General features: G+C 47.5%; 2 protein-coding genes and 2 non-coding genes across 4 annotated transcripts; all 4 read left to right on the forward strand.

Moving 5' to 3' along the window:
• The first annotated feature begins 51 nt into the window (after positions 1 to 51).
• CCT6A (chaperonin containing TCP1 subunit 6A) lies at positions 52 to 8,277 on the forward strand. Its single transcript, XM_077312260.1, has 14 exons — positions 52 to 294; positions 1,506 to 1,569; positions 2,221 to 2,355; positions 2,906 to 3,079; positions 3,236 to 3,339; positions 4,008 to 4,118; positions 4,369 to 4,528; positions 4,637 to 4,719; positions 5,322 to 5,418; positions 5,762 to 5,909; positions 6,330 to 6,463; positions 7,141 to 7,243; positions 7,591 to 7,663; positions 7,987 to 8,277. Exons 1-14 carry the CDS (start codon positions 158 to 160, stop codon positions 8,057 to 8,059), a joined length of 1,596 nt encoding a protein of 531 aa, XP_077168375.1. The 5' UTR covers positions 52 to 157; the 3' UTR covers positions 8,060 to 8,277.
• LOC143824962 (small nucleolar RNA SNORA22) lies at positions 2,624 to 2,750 on the forward strand. Its single transcript, XR_013226925.1, has one exon. It is a non-coding gene; the product is annotated as a small nucleolar RNA SNORA22 (small nucleolar RNA).
• On the forward strand, positions 3,769 to 3,904 carry LOC143824961 (small nucleolar RNA SNORA15). Its single transcript, XR_013226924.1, has one exon. It is a non-coding gene; the product is annotated as a small nucleolar RNA SNORA15 (small nucleolar RNA).
• A 1,816-nt stretch (positions 8,278 to 10,093) lies between the features above and the next one.
• Positions 10,094 to 15,645, forward strand: SUMF2 (sulfatase modifying factor 2). Its single transcript, XM_077311507.1, has 9 exons — positions 10,094 to 10,274; positions 11,151 to 11,307; positions 11,649 to 11,763; positions 12,655 to 12,699; positions 12,894 to 13,044; positions 13,978 to 14,033; positions 14,138 to 14,222; positions 14,558 to 14,723; positions 15,401 to 15,645. Exons 1-9 carry the CDS (start codon positions 10,193 to 10,195, stop codon positions 15,495 to 15,497), a joined length of 954 nt encoding a protein of 317 aa, XP_077167622.1. The 5' UTR covers positions 10,094 to 10,192; the 3' UTR covers positions 15,498 to 15,645.
• The last annotated feature ends 773 nt before the right edge of the window (positions 15,646 to 16,418 follow it).

Genomic DNA, 16,418 nt, shown 5'->3' on the forward strand with positions numbered 1-16,418 from the left:
CGGCCCGAGGCCGGCGGTGGAGCCTTCCAGAACGGGGCGGGGAAACGACCTCGCGTCTTTCTCTCAGTCGGCCGGCCGCGAGTTGCGCGCGCAGTCCCCTCTTCTTTCCCCCCACCCCCCTCCGTCTCCTCCTCTCTCTCTCGGCGGCTAAGGCGAGATGGCGGCGGTGAAGGCGCTCAACCCCAAGGCCGAGGTGGCGAGGGCGCAGGCGGCTTTGGCCGTCAACATCAGCGCGGCGCGGGGCCTGCAGGACGTCCTCCGGACCAACCTGGGCCCCAAAGGCACCATGAAGATGTAAGGCGGGGGAGGGGAGGGGAGGGGTTCCCTCGCGCCGCGTCCAGGGGCGGAAGTGGGGAGTGGCGCGAGGCACGCGGGGGGAAAGCGCTGCACGAGGGCCTTTGCTAAGGAAGGCGGGAGCACCCCTGCTCTCTCTCCCAGCAGGGTATCACCGGCCAGGATGGGTGAGCTTGGCTTTTGAGACTTGCTGACCCTCGCTGGAGGGAGATTCAAGCGGACCGCCGTGTTGGTCTGGAGCAGCGCAACAAAAGTGGGAGTCCAAAGGCACCTTTAAGACCAACAAAGATTGATCCAAGGCGTGAGCTTTCGTGGGCATGCACACTTCCTCGGACAATGCACACGAAAGCTCAATCTTTGTTTGGACTTTAAAGGTGCCCCTGGACTCAAATTTGGTTTAGTTGGAATGAGGACTGTCTGATTTAGGGGGAGGTAGACACATCTGTTCAAAGTCCTGTTAGAGCTGTTCTCACAGAGCAGTTCTGTCAGAGCTCTCTCGTCCTCACTGACCGCACAAGGTGTCTGTTGTGGGGAGAGGAAGGGAAGGCGATTGTAAGCCGCTTTGAGACTCCTTCGGGTAGTGGAAAGTGGGGAATAAAAAACCAGTTGTAATTTGTCATTGGATGTAGTTCATGGCAGCCCTGATGGTTCAATGGACCCTCAAGGGTGGGAGGAGATCATAGAAAGGCTTTTGACTCTGCAGAATATAGCACCTTAAAGACTCAACACTGCTTATTTCATTAGGTGACTCCGTCAGGCAGAGTCCCCTTCATTTCTATTTGAAGAAGAGTGCTGTGGATCAAGAAAGTTCATAGTGACATAAACACAGTTAGTCTTGTAAGATATCACCAGGCTTTCATTTCACTGTGCTATGTTAATAACACAACTACCCCCTTTGCGGTTGTCATTGTCGCCTTGCCTTCTAGGGACCAGCTGGGTGGCAATTGTGACAATATGAAGTGTTATGGAAAAGGCATAGGAAAGTTTTGGCAGCTGTCCACACTTGGGACAGGAAGATTCCCATCTTGCTTTGTCATGCTGCTAAGGATGCTGGCCACAGTTGCTTGTGAAGCATCAGGGGCTAAAACTACCAGACCATGACCCAAAATCCAGGAAACCAACAACAGCCATGAAGGGCTTTGACAATTTATATTCTCAATAATAACCTGTGTGTGAAGTTGATGGGCTTTTTTTTCTCTTTAATCCTACAGGCTTGTCTCTGGTGCTGGGGATATCAAACTTACCAAAGATGGCAACGTACTGCTTCATGAGATGGTGAGTCTTCAAATGGAGTGGAAAGAGTGGTGAATTGTAGCTAGGAAGCTTTGGGTTCAAATCCCCTCTGTACTAAAGCTCACTAGGTGATCTTGGGCCATTCACAGAAAAGGCAGGGTAACAAACTGACACATTAATCAGACACCAAAAACTTAATCTTAGTGTAGACCAGGAATGTAATTTCCTTTCAGAGGTGTAGCTTTGAAGACAACAGAACACCTTTGAAATAATATAAAATTTAACTTAAAGATTTTACTACTCTATTTTTTTTTGGGGGGGGGGACCAAAACCATGCTTGTTTGTTAGCATTTCTGTTAACTTCAGCACAGCAGCTTGGATGTTTTACAGAATCCCATGACAAGGGTTAATGTTTTCCTTTATACTGTTATGCCTTTAATACAAATTGTGAAATGCAAATTTAGATGCTTGTTGGTAGCGAGTAGTGCACCGATGTCAGAAACTTCTCTTCCAGTCTTTTAAGAGGCTGTTTTTGACCGTGTATTGGTTAGGTTTGGATGGTGGCTTGGGAGGGAGGGTTCCTACTGCCGTGTGTCTGTGCATTGGCCAAGTACAGCAAGGCTGATTGGGAAACCTGGCAAACCGGGGCCATTGCAGTAACGAGAACTTTACACTTCTGCCATTGCTCTTCAGCAAATCCAGCACCCAACAGCCTCCTTGATAGCCAAAGTAGCAACAGCACAGGATGACATCACCGGAGACGGTACCACTTCCAATGTCCTCATCATCGGGGAGCTGCTCAAGCAGGCCGACCTATACATTTCAGAGGTACGTGGTTTCCATGCTTGGATGACAAGCGAGCATTCAGCAATCTGACCGCACATACCATGTCTGACACCATTATGTTTTGAAAGCAAGTGTCAGTTGTTGCTTATTTAGGTTGAGGTCCAATGCCATAGTAGTGGTGTCTTCATATGACTGCCTCTGCATAAGGGGGAATTGGGTGCTGAAACCAGGGACTGGTTCTACTCTTGTTAGCGTGGGCTTTCATTTGTGGGCAGCACACAGGTATGTTGAGCTTTCTAACACCCCAAGTTTGCACAGTGAACACCCAAGTGGGCTCTGTAGCTCTTTTGGCATAACTCTGTGCTAGAGTAACGTGTACTTTACCCTCTACGTAGGAAAGCACATCTTTCCTATGTATTCAAAAGGACAGTACAGTTTGCATAGACTCCCTAAAAATGCCATGTTCTTGTACCCAAAGTAATAGGCATATCCAGAGAGTCACGATTACATTGGTTCACCCTCCTTTTGCCAAGTAAAGCAGCCCTAAATATGAGGAGAAAGAATTTCATTTTTCTGTTTGTTCTTGTGTCAGGGCTTGCACCCTCGAATAGTTACGGAAGGGTTTGATGCGGCAAAGAAGAAGGCCCTTCAGGTCCTGGAGGAGATTAAAGTAACAAAAGAAATGGACAGAGAAACACTGATGGATGTTGCCAGAACCTCTCTTCGTACCAAGGTGCATGCTGAACTTGCTGACGTCTTAACAGAGGTAAGCGTTCTGGTGGCTTCATTTTTTCTCTCCTTTCTGAGTGGTTGTGTGCAGCTTTCATATTTAAATGGGGAGGGGAGGGCAGACAATGATTGGGGAATGGGTACAAGATGATGATGTTTTTAATAGGACTGTCCTCTTCCCCCCTCCCTCCAGGCTGTAGTGGATTCTGTTCTGGCGATCCAAAAGCCAGGCGAGCCGATTGACCTCTACATGGTTGAAATTATGGAAATGAAACACAAATCTGAAACTGACACAACGTAGGTACAAAACCTGCTGTTTTTACAATGAGCTTTTAAGGCTAAACCTGTCTCTGCTGCTTTTCTCTCATATTTATATATCTTTTTGCTGGTTTTAATATGTTGTATTGAATTGCCTTTGGGGGTAGAAATGTCAAGATACAGCATTTTGGAACGAAACCCAGGTTAACGTGCCCAGTGTTGAGAGTTCTGTGATAGAACTGTCTTGCATATTTTAAGCAGTCCAGTTGCTCATGGAACTCCCATAGTCCCTGTCATACAATCTTCCCCAGCTGGTGGGACACAGCAGTGTGCTTAGTGGGCTGTCCGTCTCTGCTATCCAACACTTGTTCTAGGACCCAGCCAAGGCTGCACGTCATCCTCAAAGTTTCAGAAGGCTTTCAAAACAAGAGAGAGAATGGAACTCCAACTAGAAACATACATTTGAGGGCATGGACGAATTCTGCATTGGCTTTTATAGTAGCTAATGGAGTCAGACACCATGCGAGAACAAAGCGTCTGTCTTGGACATTCCTGGTGGCATGCTGCGTCTTGGGCACCGTGCCTGTGTCAAACAGATGCACAGCTGAATTCTTTGCTGAGCAGCAGGAGCCAGCATGGTGGGAGGTGCCTGTGGCTGTGTGTGAAAGAACTTGAATGCCTAATGAATGTAAACTGCTTTTTTCCAGGCTGATCAGAGGGCTTGTCTTGGATCATGGTGCTCGCCATCCTGACATGAAGAAGAGAGTCGAAGATGCTTTCATTCTTACTTGCAATGTTTCGTTGGAATATGAAAAAACGTAAGTATGGGGTGTGCTTGCAGACCTGGATATGAGGCTCAGTGGAGGTGGTGGTGAAATAGGTATTGTGCGGTGGTTCTTTAAGAGTACTTCTCGGACCTCATGAAATTCTGCAGCCTTCTGGCTCTACCAGCCTCCCCCTCCTCTTATGCTGCATTAAGCCCTAGTCCAATTTTGACCCGTTCACATGCTGGATATGTAGTTTTAATAGATTAGCATTTAAATGTCATGGTTGGTTTCTTGTTTTCAGAGAAGTAAACTCTGGCTTCTTCTACAAGAGTGCGGAAGAAAGGGAGAAGCTAGTAAAAGCGGAAAGGAAGTTCATTGAAGAGAGAGTGAAGAAAATAATTGATTTAAAAAGAAGTCTCTGCAAAGATACTAATAAAGGCTTCGTTGTGATCAACCAAAAGGTGAGATTAGAGGTTTGGAGTTAGGGACGTGTGGATGTCCTTGAATGCTATGAAATGCTCTGAGAAGATTGCCTCAGCTTTGACTGATCCTCATTGTTTCCTTTTCAGGGGATTGACCCTTTCTCCTTGGATGCCCTTGCAAAAGAAGGGATTATAGCATTACGCAGAGCAAAACGCAGGAACATGGAGAGGTCAGTGTCTAGAATGAAAATTTGTAGTGTGACCACAGAAGGGCCTCCATTAGCTAACTGATTCTGCTGTTTAACCCTGCTCCCATGGGTTGTGCTCAGACACCTCTGGAGAAAAATTTGCTGGGCAACCACATGGGTTCTATAAAGAGCTGTCAGGTGGACAGTTTGCCTGTCTGCAGATGTTGTTTTTGGAAGGGAAGTGCTTCCAAGTCTTTACCCCATAAATAATCTGGCAGCACCCAGGAAGTATGCATTGCTGTTCACTAGCTCAGCCTGGATTTCTTCATTGCCTGATGCACAACAGAACACTGGAGAGAATCCATCCTGCTTGGGATATTGCTGCCATGATTTCCTTGTATACAGCACACTCAGTGATGTGCTTGGTTTTGTGTCTCCAATGCTTAGCTTTTTTGCGCTTCTGGGTTTCTCCCCCTTCCTGTGTACCACATTCACCTGCCTTGTGTTCTTTGGATACTAAAGTTAATGTGACCTTTAATAGGAGGATGGTGTTATAAGACTTCTTGAATGTTTTCCTCAGCCCTCCCTGTCTTCTGGGATTGTAGCAATTCTGGAAATGCAGGCTTCTCCTCTTCCCCTTCCAGGTTGACCCTTGCTTGTGGTGGTATTGCTATGAATTCAGTAGATGACATCTCTATTGACTGCCTGGGACACGCAGGCCTTGTCTATGAGTACACACTGGTATGTGTAAAAGTTTCTATTTCTGTTTGTTATCGTCGGCTTCCATTGGAAGCTCTGTGAATTTGGCTGTACGGTTGTTTGATGAATATATGCAAGGGTGAAGCTACCTTGTCACTGCATTTTGGGATCAGTACTGGCTAATAGCTATCTACGAAAGGAGTTGCAGTGCTTTTGAAATCACAGCTGATTGGCAAATCAACCACAAGTTTGAATTTTTTGTCTGTGTTCTTCAGTGAATTGAAGGGGGCAGCCCAGCCATTAGCAGCATGTGATCAGCAGCCTGCCTTTGTATCTGCAGTCTGCGAGACTCAGGGTTCCCTCTTGCTCATTAACCTTTCCACAGGGTGAAGAGAAGTTCACCTTCATTGAAAAATGCAACAACCCTCGTTCTGTGACTCTGTTGATCCGGGGGCCCAATAAGCACACTCTGACCCAAATCAAGGATGCGATCAGAGACGGGCTTCGTGCTGTCAAAAACGCTATTGAGGATGGTGAGTCTTGGTTAGAAGTGCCTCCTGTAGCGCTGGTACAGTCGGGACACTGCTGCTTCAAAGGAGAAATTAATTTGACTGTACAAGTGCCTGCACGATTGTGATGCTGCTCCATTCCTGCTGGCAGTTACATCACAGTGACAAGATGCTATGTATTTGTTTCGATAAATCCCTGCTTTCTGTTCATGGAACTTCAAGGCGATATACTACTATAGGAATCATCCCAGGAGGTCTCTTTTCTCCCTGGGTGGTTTCTCTCAATAAGCATCTATCCCTCTGAAGCTTTTTCTACTTAAAATGTTAGCTCCCAGCAAGCTTTTCTGCTGCTGTCCACTGATCCTATGCTCAGGACAGAATATGAGCGTAGACACCTCATGTGTTTTCTGTGGCCCAGATGATGATTGTGACGATCTTTCACAGGCTGCGTGGTACCAGGGGCCGGAGCAGTCGAGGTCGCTATAGCCGATGCCCTTGTGAAACACAAGACCAGCGTCAAAGGAAGGGCCCAGCTTGGGGTTCAGGCTTTTGCTGATGCACTGCTTATCATTCCTAAGGTACGGAACATTTGGCAAATATTAATCAACTGGGTTTGAAACGCAAGGTCTCAATCTGAGAAGCATGATGCAAGGGTGCAGTGAAAAGTGGAATTGGTGACATTTATAGAACCACCTCTCTTGGCACAGCTGTCTCAGAGTGGCGTACAAGTTTAAGACCAATAGAACAATAAACAAAATTAGTTTAAATGACGTTAACTATTGCAAGACAGCAGATGAGATCTTTCCATTCCCCAGTCTGAATCATCTTTGTATTCTGGAGTGTGTGGGGGGGCGGGGAGTAGATTTCAATGGTCTTTACAGCCTGGCCTTAACCAAATGCCGGGCAGTAGAGCTCCATTTTGCAGGCCCTGCAGAACTCAGTCCCTGATCTTTGTCTGCAGTTGCAACTAACGTACGGCAACTCGGGTGATGTTTTAGGCAAGAGATATTCAGAGATGGTTTGCCATTGCTTCTGTAGAGCAAGCCTAAAAACTGTTGGGAGTGTCCGATCCGTATACTAACTGGGATTGGCCCTGCTCTGGTTCTGAAATCTGGCTAGCTTGAGCCATCCAGATCAGGCCTGGTGTATTGACACCACGTAAACCCACTGGTATCCTGTGACTAAGGTGACAGATGACTTGAGCAGTGGAAATCGTGCGCATGAAACTAAAGCATTTCAACTTCTTTTCTGTCAGGTTCTTGCTCAGAACTCAGGCTACGATCCTCAAGAAACACTTGTGAAAGTTCAGGCAGAATATGCTGAGTCAGGCCAGCTTGTTGGTGTTGATCTAAACACTGGTAAGGATGCAAAGAAGTGTGTGCCTGGGTTTGGGCTCCACAGTGGGACTAAGCTAAATTGCGGAATTGATATATCATTCATGTTATTGGGTAACTCTGGATTCTTGTGTGTGTGTTTTTAAAAAACCTCATGCAAACTTGAAGAACAAGCAGCCAGCTTGAACACATACCAGAGAATGGACACAAATCCTTGTTTGGCCCTAAGTGTTTGGCTGTTGTCTCCATGGAAACCAGTGGAACCACCCTGACATGCTTAGGGGTATAAACTGCTTCTGCAGGAAGGCTTTTTACTGGAAAACTGAACCAAACACAACAGTTGTTGAGAATAGCATCTCTTGTGATTGCAGGTGAGCCAATGATGGCAGGAGCTGCTGGGATCTGGGATAATTACAGTGTTAAAAAGCAGTTACTTCATTCATGGTAAGCTAAAACAATGTATTGTGTGTATTGCAAACCAGTTATTAGGCTAGTAGATTTGCATGCTTCTTCCCTCCCCCCCCCCCAATGGAGTAGTATGGAGTTTTGTATAAACTACAAAAAGGGAAAAGTCTCAAGCCATCTTAGAAATCTGTGGGTCACTTTTAAAGGATAAAGTGTATGTAATATTTATTTATTTATTTATTTATTTATTTATTTATTTATTATATTTAGATACCACCCTCCCCGCAGGCTCAGGTTAGGTTGGGTCAGCTTTTGAGACAGTGCAACTAAACCAAACTTCCCTGTTTTTTTTCTCCGTTTAGCACCGTGATCGCCAGCAACATTCTCTTGGTCGATGAAATAATGCGAGCCGGAATGTCGTCTCTCAAAGGCTGAGCCCTCCGTCTCTAAATCCAGTACAAGACCATATCTCCCCCCCCCCTCCCCATAGCATCCAGCTTCAGAGTAACAGAAGGAATTGTCTCTTTCCCTCTTCAGGAGCCTGGTCACCCCATGCTTCTCTTCTGAAATTGGTTACTATTTATTTTTTACATGCACTGAACTAGTACATCTGAAGTTACTGTCTTTCTACCCAATAAACAGTTCTACTCTGAGTGCAGTATGGTTAATATCTGAGTTTTGACTTTTAAGAGCGGTGTCTGTTGGTAGGAGAGCCAATAGGGCCAATTCACATTGCTCAGTAAAGTGTTTCTCCAGCCTGGCCAAAGAAGATAGTTATTCTGGTGTAGAAAGTGCTGTCAAGTCACAGCTGACCCCTCATGGGGTGTTCTCCCCTCCTAATTCTGAATAGAGCCAACCCGCTTAGCTTCCAAGATCTGGTGAGGATCAGGCTGGGCCATCAAGGTCAGGGAGCTAGGTTGGTATAGCCTTTAACTGGGTTTGCTGAGAAAGGGTCACTTCTTTGTTCTCTTGTCATTCGTCATGCAATAAGACAATCTTTACCACTTCTCTTTGATCTTCGCCACACCAGGTGCTATTTCAGTTTTCTCCAGGATGTGACACGGTACAGGGACAGGTTTGCATGTACAATGATCTGTTACTTTAGGGTCGGTAATGCAGTTAAAGCATGCCGATTTCTTGCAAATTGGTTCCACAGGGGAAAAAATGCACTAAGTCTCCATCAGCACTAGTCAATAGCTTTAATTTTCCACAAAAGGTAGATGTTTCCACAAATCAGGCCAGGGTGTGATACGTCAAGTTCTAAACTGGTATATTTTGAGTGTAGGCTGCCTTTTACTTCAAGGTTCTACAGCTCAAGCTTTAATTCTGTGGCTGTCAAAACTATTGGGGGGGGGGGGCTTATCTTGGTCAGGTGCAGCAAAACAGATTAAGAAGTCTAATGGGCCACTCCCATCCAGGTGTGTTGTACTGAAGGCTAGGTATAAAGTAGATTCATGTCTTCAAGCCTTACGGCAGGGGTAGTCAACCTGTGGTCCTCCAGATGTTCTACAATTCCCATGAGCTCCTGCCAGCATTGCTGACAGGGGCTCATGGGAATTGTAGTCCATGAACATCTGGAAGACCACAGGTTGACTACCCCTGCCTTACAGGATGGCAAGCGCTCTCCAGATACCCATGGGCTACAATTATATATGTGCAGGGGCAAGATACCTTGTGGCAGGGAAAGCCGGAAATCTAGCAGGGGTTCATGGTAATTGTAGTCCATGGACAGCTGGAGAACCACAGTTCAGCCACCTCTGCCACAAGGCATCTTCTCCTTGCACATATTGAACTTTCAGGATCATAAATACCTCTTGTTCCATCTTAAACCCCCCTGGACAAAATCGGGAGGGGGGCTTCCCAGGCACACACATTTAACTGAACTGACCTCATTAGAGGCCAGCTGAAAGTTTTGACAAAACCCAAAGTCGGACCACAAACACGCATCTCTAGACCAGTTGACTTTGAAGCTGGGCTGTTGCAGCAGCAATGAACAGTGTTGCTGTTAAGGTTGCTATCCACCAGGTACTGCCAAAAAGCGAAGAAACTGACAGGCTTGTGCAGTGCAAGTCTTGTATCTTTTAAATTGTTCATATATACCCAGCGCTGCCTGGAGCTCTTTCCCTGCTACAACCGATCTCCCAGCCGACCCAGCTCCATTCCCTTGGAGAAAATGTCTGCTTGGCAGAGTGAATTTAGCCCTGCATTGCGAGGAACCCCCACCCACCCCCAAATCTTAAGATCATCATAAACTTTTCTCGACTAAAGCCCAGAGTTCCCGATGCAATGAATGGCTGCAGAGTTTTTCAAAGCAACAACAAAGGCGCTGTGAAATGCAGACTGAATAAAGCCAACTAGCCTAGGCAAAGCCGAAGGCGCCTGCGTTTCCGAGGGGGGCCGTAGCAGATTTTGACGGCAACCCCTCCCGGTCACGCCTGCACCCAGCGGACGGGGGAGGGCCCTTCCCACGTGTTCCCTGACCCGGGAAGCGATTGCACGGCTCGGGTCGCTCAGCTGGGCTGGCGTCTGCAAGCGCCGGCGGGAGCGGGGAGGCTGCGGCTGCCGCCCATGGGATCCCGTGCAGCCCTGCCCAGGGCGCTGCTGGCCCTCCTGCTGCCCACGTGGGCCCTGGCCGGCGCCCAGCACAAGGGTGAGTCCCGTCCCCTTAGGGTCGCCCCCCCTTCAGGTGGGAAGCGGATCAAGCAGGGAACCGCCGAAGCAATAATTTTTGTTGTTTTGCAATTTGCATTGCTTGCTGCCCTTCAGGTGGGACCTGGAGATCTCCCGGAATTGCAGCTCGCCTCCAGGCTACAGCGAGCAGCTCCCCTGGAGAAAATGCCCGCTTGGAAGGGGAGACACAACAGAACAGGGGTGGCCAAGCTGTGGTTCTCCAGATGTTCTCCGTGCAGTGCGGTTACCATGAGCTCCTGCCAGCTTGGTGCTAGCATAGTGACTGTAGTCCATGGACATCTGGAGAGCCACCCTTTGGCCACCCCTGAGCGGTAGTCAACCTGTGGTCCTCCAGATGTTCATGGACTACAATTCCCATGAGCCCCTGCCAGCGTTCGCTGGAGGACCACAGGTTGACTACCCCTGCTGTAGATTATACCCCGCTGAGGTCTCTCCTGTCCTCAAATTGTGCTTCCACCCCGAGTTGGTTAGTTCCCAGCTCTGGGTTGAGAACTACCTGGGGATTTTACAGGTAGAGTCTGAGGAGTGGGGTTTTAGGGAGGGATGCACCGACTGCTTCAGTGACTCCATCCAGCCACCTCATTCTCTGTCATCCCCTTCTTCTTTTGCCTTCAATCGCTCCCAGCATTAGGCTCTTCTCCAGGGAGTCCTTCCTTCTCATGAGGTGGCCAAAAGCGAGTCGTGTATTAATACAGAAAAACACATACAACTTGAATCAAAAAGAAGACAGTTTTTATATGAATGTTTGAATTTTTTTGGGTCATTGTATGGTGGTGTTTGCCATTATGCCACTGTGAAATTCCATCATTGCCTTTGATTGACATCCTTTTCTCAGTGACTAGACAAGATGAAAGCTTGGTCCAGCTTTCTGGAGGGAAGTTCCAGATGGGAACAAGCTTATTTGACAGCAAAAGTGAAGACGGGCCCCCCCGGGAGGTGACAGTCAAGCCGTTCCTGATGGACATATTTCCGGTCAGCAACAGAGATTTCCGGTAAGGGCCGGACTCCATACATGCTTGCTTTGCAGATGACATGTAATTGTATTTGCAATGGAAATGCTGGGAATCCGGTGTAATGATGATTGTACCATTTTATGTGTGATACTTCAATTGAGTACAACACATTAAAACGAGAATTCGGGGAAGGTGAAATCTGTAGAAGTCAATGGGCTGAAACCTCTGAGGAAGTAAAAGATGACAACTTGGGCCTTTGAGAAGTCAGCTTAGTCTGGGGGTTGGTGCAAGATATTTCTGCTGGAGAAACAAAAGGAGTTAGGAAGACTTAAAATGTTGTGCCACTGGTTCTTAACACTGGGGGGGATGTTTGGCAACAGGGAATTCGTGCAAGATCAGAAGTACAAAACGGAAGCGGAGGAGTTTGGATGGAGTTTCGTTTTTGAGGATTTTGTACCTGAAAACCTTAAGAAGAAAGTGACACAAAAACTGGAGGTAAAAAAAAAACAGCACTGGACATTTAACATCATTCTTCAGGATACGGTCCAGACAACACCGAGGCCAGTCTAGGTGGCAGTTTTTATTACTTAATAGAAATAAAATACTGATAAAGCAAGATGGGTTCTGCCAGTGACTCCTCCACTGCCTTCCAGCCATTGGCAGAGCTACTGTGATGTCACAGAAGCCTCACAAGCATTCTAAGTCTGAAAGGTAGAAACTAATGACTGAATGCTGAATTCTTTTGCTGTAGATGATGGGGGGAAGGGGAGTAGAAATATATGATCATATGCTGAGGGGAAGGGGTTGGGAGTGATGCCTCTTACCCAAAAGAAAAGCTTTATTTCAAATGCTAAACTCCCTTCTGCGACAGTAGAACAGAAATGGCATCTTGATATAAATGCATGTTGCCGGTCCTTTAAAATCATATTGTGGGGTTGATGAGCATTGGGTAACGGGAGGGAGGGGGAGGCTTAGATGCAGCGAGGGTGTTTGCTTAGGACAGGAGAGGGGTGTACTCCGTGTGTCATCCCCCCATTTGAATTCTGCCCCAATGGAACGCAAATGAAGATGAAACCTCACCAGCTGTCACTTGTACCCTGTAAATCAGCCACAAGCTGTAGCAACTTGCTAGCTTGTTTTGTTTTTGTAAAGGATAGTCACCATTCTCAGAAAACTTTTTTGTGGTGCTCTGCATGGGCATCAAATCATAGCATAGAAAAGTCACCCTGCATTTCTCCTTTCCCCCAGATATCTCCTGTTCAGGTTGCTGCTCAGCAATGCTGTTTCTAAGAAAAGGGAGACAGAATACTGTTCTTTGTAATGGGAAGGCTGGCTGAGCTGTGTCAATGCCAGCGACCCTGAACCCTCTTGTATTTCTCCTTTCAGTCTGCACCTTGGTGGCTTCCTATAGAGAAAGCATTTTGGAGACAGGTGAGCCGAACCGAGGGGTAAGGGAAGTTCTGTAAAAATTCACAAATATTGAATTCGTAGTCTGAGACTTGGATGCATAAACAATTATGCTGGAGGTTCAGTGGTAGAATCTCTTTGCGCGGACCACAAAATGTAGCCCCCAGCTTGTGTCATGCCGCTGCTGTGAACAGCCTCCTCAGAGTAATTCCCATCAGCCCGCAGGTCCTGGATCCGGCATCAAGAACAAGCTGGACCATCCGGTGTTGCACGTGAGCTGGAAAGACGCCCAGGCCTTTTGCGCATGGAAAGGGAAGAGGCTTCCGACGGAAGCGGAGTGGGAGTTTGCCGCCCGGGGAGGACTGGAGAGTACGTAAGCGAGGGTCCTAGATGGCCTCGGAGGTGATCCCAAGGCCATGCCAGTCCCATAGAAAATCAAGATCAGATGAGGGTGGCCGAAACAGACAGGAGCCTTGTGCCTCCGAATATAGTTTTCCCGGCTGTAGTTCTTTCCTTGCGCATTGTTAATTTCTGCAAAACAGTGTGTGTGTGGAGGGGAGGGGGCTGCAATTAGGAACCCTTCTGTCCTTTGGTTGTTTGGAAGGTTTGCTGCTACATAGCTCTGCTTCCACCATGGCTTTTAAAATAAAGACGGTGGATACCCAGAGGATGGTTGGAAGGTTGTACAAAGAACCCATGCAGATACGAAAAGTATACAGAAGACCGGCAAACTGGCTTTGATCTTGCTGCAACCTTGAAGTGGAGCTGGCCAATTTCCCCCGCCCCCCCCATAACCAACCCTGAAAAAATGATACAGATTTGATCATACATTGTAATGCCATAGAATGCCAACAAAGGGGAGGGATATTTGTTTTTGGAGAATCCACACTCGATCTTGGCTTCAATTTTGTGTCCTGCAAGAGATGTCCAAGTGTCAATCTTTTGGCATTCTTTTAAGGAGCTGAATAGCAAAGGGTTGCCAGTGCTGGAAATACCTGGAGATTGGCGGGGGGGGGGGGAGCCAGGAGGGGAGCTTGGGGAGGGCAGAGTTTGGAGATGAAGGTGTCATGCCAGATTCCTCACTCTAAAGTAGCTGTTTTCTCTGGGGGAACTGATCCTGGTCGTTCGGAAATCCACTTGTGATAGCAGATCTCTAGGTCCCGCCTGGAGGTTGGCAACCATAGCCATAAGAGAAAACCGTTCCTGCTGGTGGATAGGTAAGGGAGCCGGAAGCTAACTGCTAAGGGGTGGGCTAACACGACCTCTCTCTCTCTCTCTCTCTCTTTTCTGCATTTTTGGTAGGCAGGCTGTATCCTTGGGGAAACAAATTCCTGGTCAACCGCACAAACCTCTGGCAGGTAGGAAAACAGACCCTGTTGTGACACAAAGGAAGTGTTGACCTCCCTGTCCCACATAACCTCTTGAGAGTCGGACTGTCAGGAGAGTTTATTTTACCCTCTAGGGCAACTTCCCTGACCGGGACACAGCTGAAGACGGCTACCACGGAGTCTCCCCTGTGGCAGCTTTCCCACCCCAAAACAGCTATGGTAAGGAAATCTTCCCTTAGTCCTCAGCCACTGGCATATATACATATCTTCTGGGGACTAGAGGCCATACAGTGTATTTGTGTTTATTAATCAAGGCGGGAGGGCAGCTAGAGTCCTGCTCCGTGGAAATCTGACTCCTTCCTTGAAGCCCCTCAGCCCTCTCTGACTTCTAGGATGTGTTTTTGAAGCTCAGATGCAGAGCTGTTGCTTCGGAAGCAGAAGGTCCTCAGTTAAAAAGAATCTCACGTACCAAGTTTGAGGGAGGCTTCTCTGTCAACGACCCTGGAGAGTCATTGTGGTTCTCCAGTGAATCACCAGCCATTTCTGCATCCCAGGAATCTACGACCTGCTAGGCAACACATGGGAATGGACCGCCTCAGCCTATCGCCCTCCTGGACGGGCATCCCGCCAGCCTGCTCAGGAGATGCGTGTCCTGCGGGGGGCTTCTTGGATCGACACGGTGGACGGGACAGCTAATCACAAAGCTCGGGTGACAACGAGGTGAGTGTAGCCCGTGGAAGCTCTTTGCGTTGGCTTTTGCTGGCTACTTCCTGCCCTGTTTCCACCTTCCAGGAACTGACGTCATTGGTTAGAAGGGCTGTTTCATCCCGTATGTGAGAAAAACAGGACTGTAACCTTGGAGATGGTTCTTGCCATTCAGGGCTTCTGCACGTTTCTTTCAATAGAAATACATTTCAAGTGCACACTCATGATCTACTTAATTAGGGATGGCCTTTTTAAGTAGCCACAGGAACTTAAACAATAAATTAATCAAACTAGGGTTCCCCAACAAGGTGCACACTAATACTTCCCTTAGTGCTCACTGAGGTTTTTAGAATGTTAATGGAGTTATTGTAAGGTAAGTTGTATTATCGGTCGCCCTCCTTTAAATGAAGATGTTTTCCACTAGAGAATCAGGAGGACTGGCAAATACGTGGTTTTTCCTTAGCCATTGTATGGTTCCATTTTCCATTCAGGTTTTTGTTCTTCCCAGGAAATGTCAGGAGGAAGAAAGTACACTTGGCTCCACCTCCTGCGGTGGCCATTTTGGTTTGGGTCCTGCCTCTTGTGGCAGCCATTTTGGAGTGGCTCGCACCACCCATTTGCAAAATTCCAGAGGTGCCCGCAAAGTCAAAAAGCTTAGGGACCCCTGAACTAAATGCCACTTCATTCCCTAGGATGGGGAACACGCCAGACTCTGCCTCGGACAACCTGAGCTTCCGTTGTGCCGCCAGCCTCTCCCTGGACCATGTGAGCAAAAACACAGAACTCTGAAGGGGATCGTCTTCAACCAAGGGCTTCGATCTTTTCTCCTGTGGAGAACAGCCACAAGAGTGGTCAGTTTTAGGGCTGGATCAAGATTCACGTTCTGATGCTCCGAATTGGGACCAAAGACTAGTATGCAATAAAGAAAATACTTCCATTGGTTGTAGCACGGACTTCAATGTTCTATACAGTCCTGTACACTGTGCAAAGTTGCCAAAAACAAATTGCAGCCCCCTGGTCTGTTTCTATAGCTCAGTGGCAGAACAGATGCTTTGTGCATAGAAAGAATTCCAGGTTCAGTGCTTGGCATCTTCTGCTAGAATGAACTCACCACTGGTCAGAAGCGACAAAACTACGCCAGGTTTTAACATGGGCCAAAGCAGTGTCATGTGCTGTATCAAATCTAAATATTTTCGGTTGGTTATTCTAGAAGGGGGACATGACTCAGTGGTAGAACATCTGCTTGGCATGTAGGTTCAATTCCTGGCCCCCGGGAAGCCCACCTGGCCCCAACCTGCTGGAATGAGCTCCCAGAAGAGATTGAGGGCCTGGGGGAGTTTTGTGCTTCCACGGGGCCTGCAAAACCGGAGCTGTTCCGCCAGGTTTATGGTTGAGGCGTGGAAGATCATGGGTCCTTCCAAGAGAGAGATTCCAGAAGAGTCTATATTAGGACAGACCATCGTTGGCTTGGAACCATCGTAATATGTTGATGCACTGGGGGGGGGGATTAGCTACTTGGGAGGTGAGTTATATTTTTAATGGGGTCATTATAATTGTTATGCAGGCTTTGCTGATATCAGCGGGTAAATTTAATAATAATAATAATAAATAATAATAATAATGAACCAAACCTGGAGAGCTGCTACCAGTCTGAGCAGACAAGACTGCTGGACGGATGACTTGATTCAGCATAAGGGGGGGGTGTTCTTT

The sequence above is a fragment of the Paroedura picta genome, chromosome 15, assembly GCF_049243985.1.
Source record: "Paroedura picta isolate Pp20150507F chromosome 15, Ppicta_v3.0, whole genome shotgun sequence".
NCBI lineage: Eukaryota > Metazoa > Chordata > Lepidosauria > Squamata > Gekkonidae > Paroedura > Paroedura picta.

What these genes read in the sequence shown, in the direction of transcription:
- SUMF2 (XM_077311507.1), top strand. Translation starts at nt 10,193, where the DNA reads ATGGGATCCCGTGCAGCCCTGCCCAGGGCGCTGCTGGCCCTCCTGCTG. An exon ending in GTCAGCAACAGAGATTTCCG is followed by an intron (nt 11,308 to 11,648) that starts GTAAGGGCCGGA and finishes GTTTGGCAACAG; the next exon opens with GGAATTCGTGCAAGATCAGA. An exon ending in AAGTGACACAAAAACTGGAG is followed by an intron (nt 11,764 to 12,654) that starts GTAAAAAAAAAA and finishes TTCTCCTTTCAG; the next exon opens with TCTGCACCTTGGTGGCTTCC.
- CCT6A (XM_077312260.1), top strand. Translation starts at nt 158, where the DNA reads ATGGCGGCGGTGAAGGCGCTCAACCCCAAGGCCGAGGTGGCGAGGGCG. An exon ending in AAATCTGAAACTGACACAAC is followed by an intron (nt 3,340 to 4,007) that starts GTAGGTACAAAA and finishes GCTTTTTTCCAG; the next exon opens with GCTGATCAGAGGGCTTGTCT. An exon ending in TTGTCTATGAGTACACACTG is followed by an intron (nt 5,419 to 5,761) that starts GTATGTGTAAAA and finishes ACCTTTCCACAG; the next exon opens with GGTGAAGAGAAGTTCACCTT.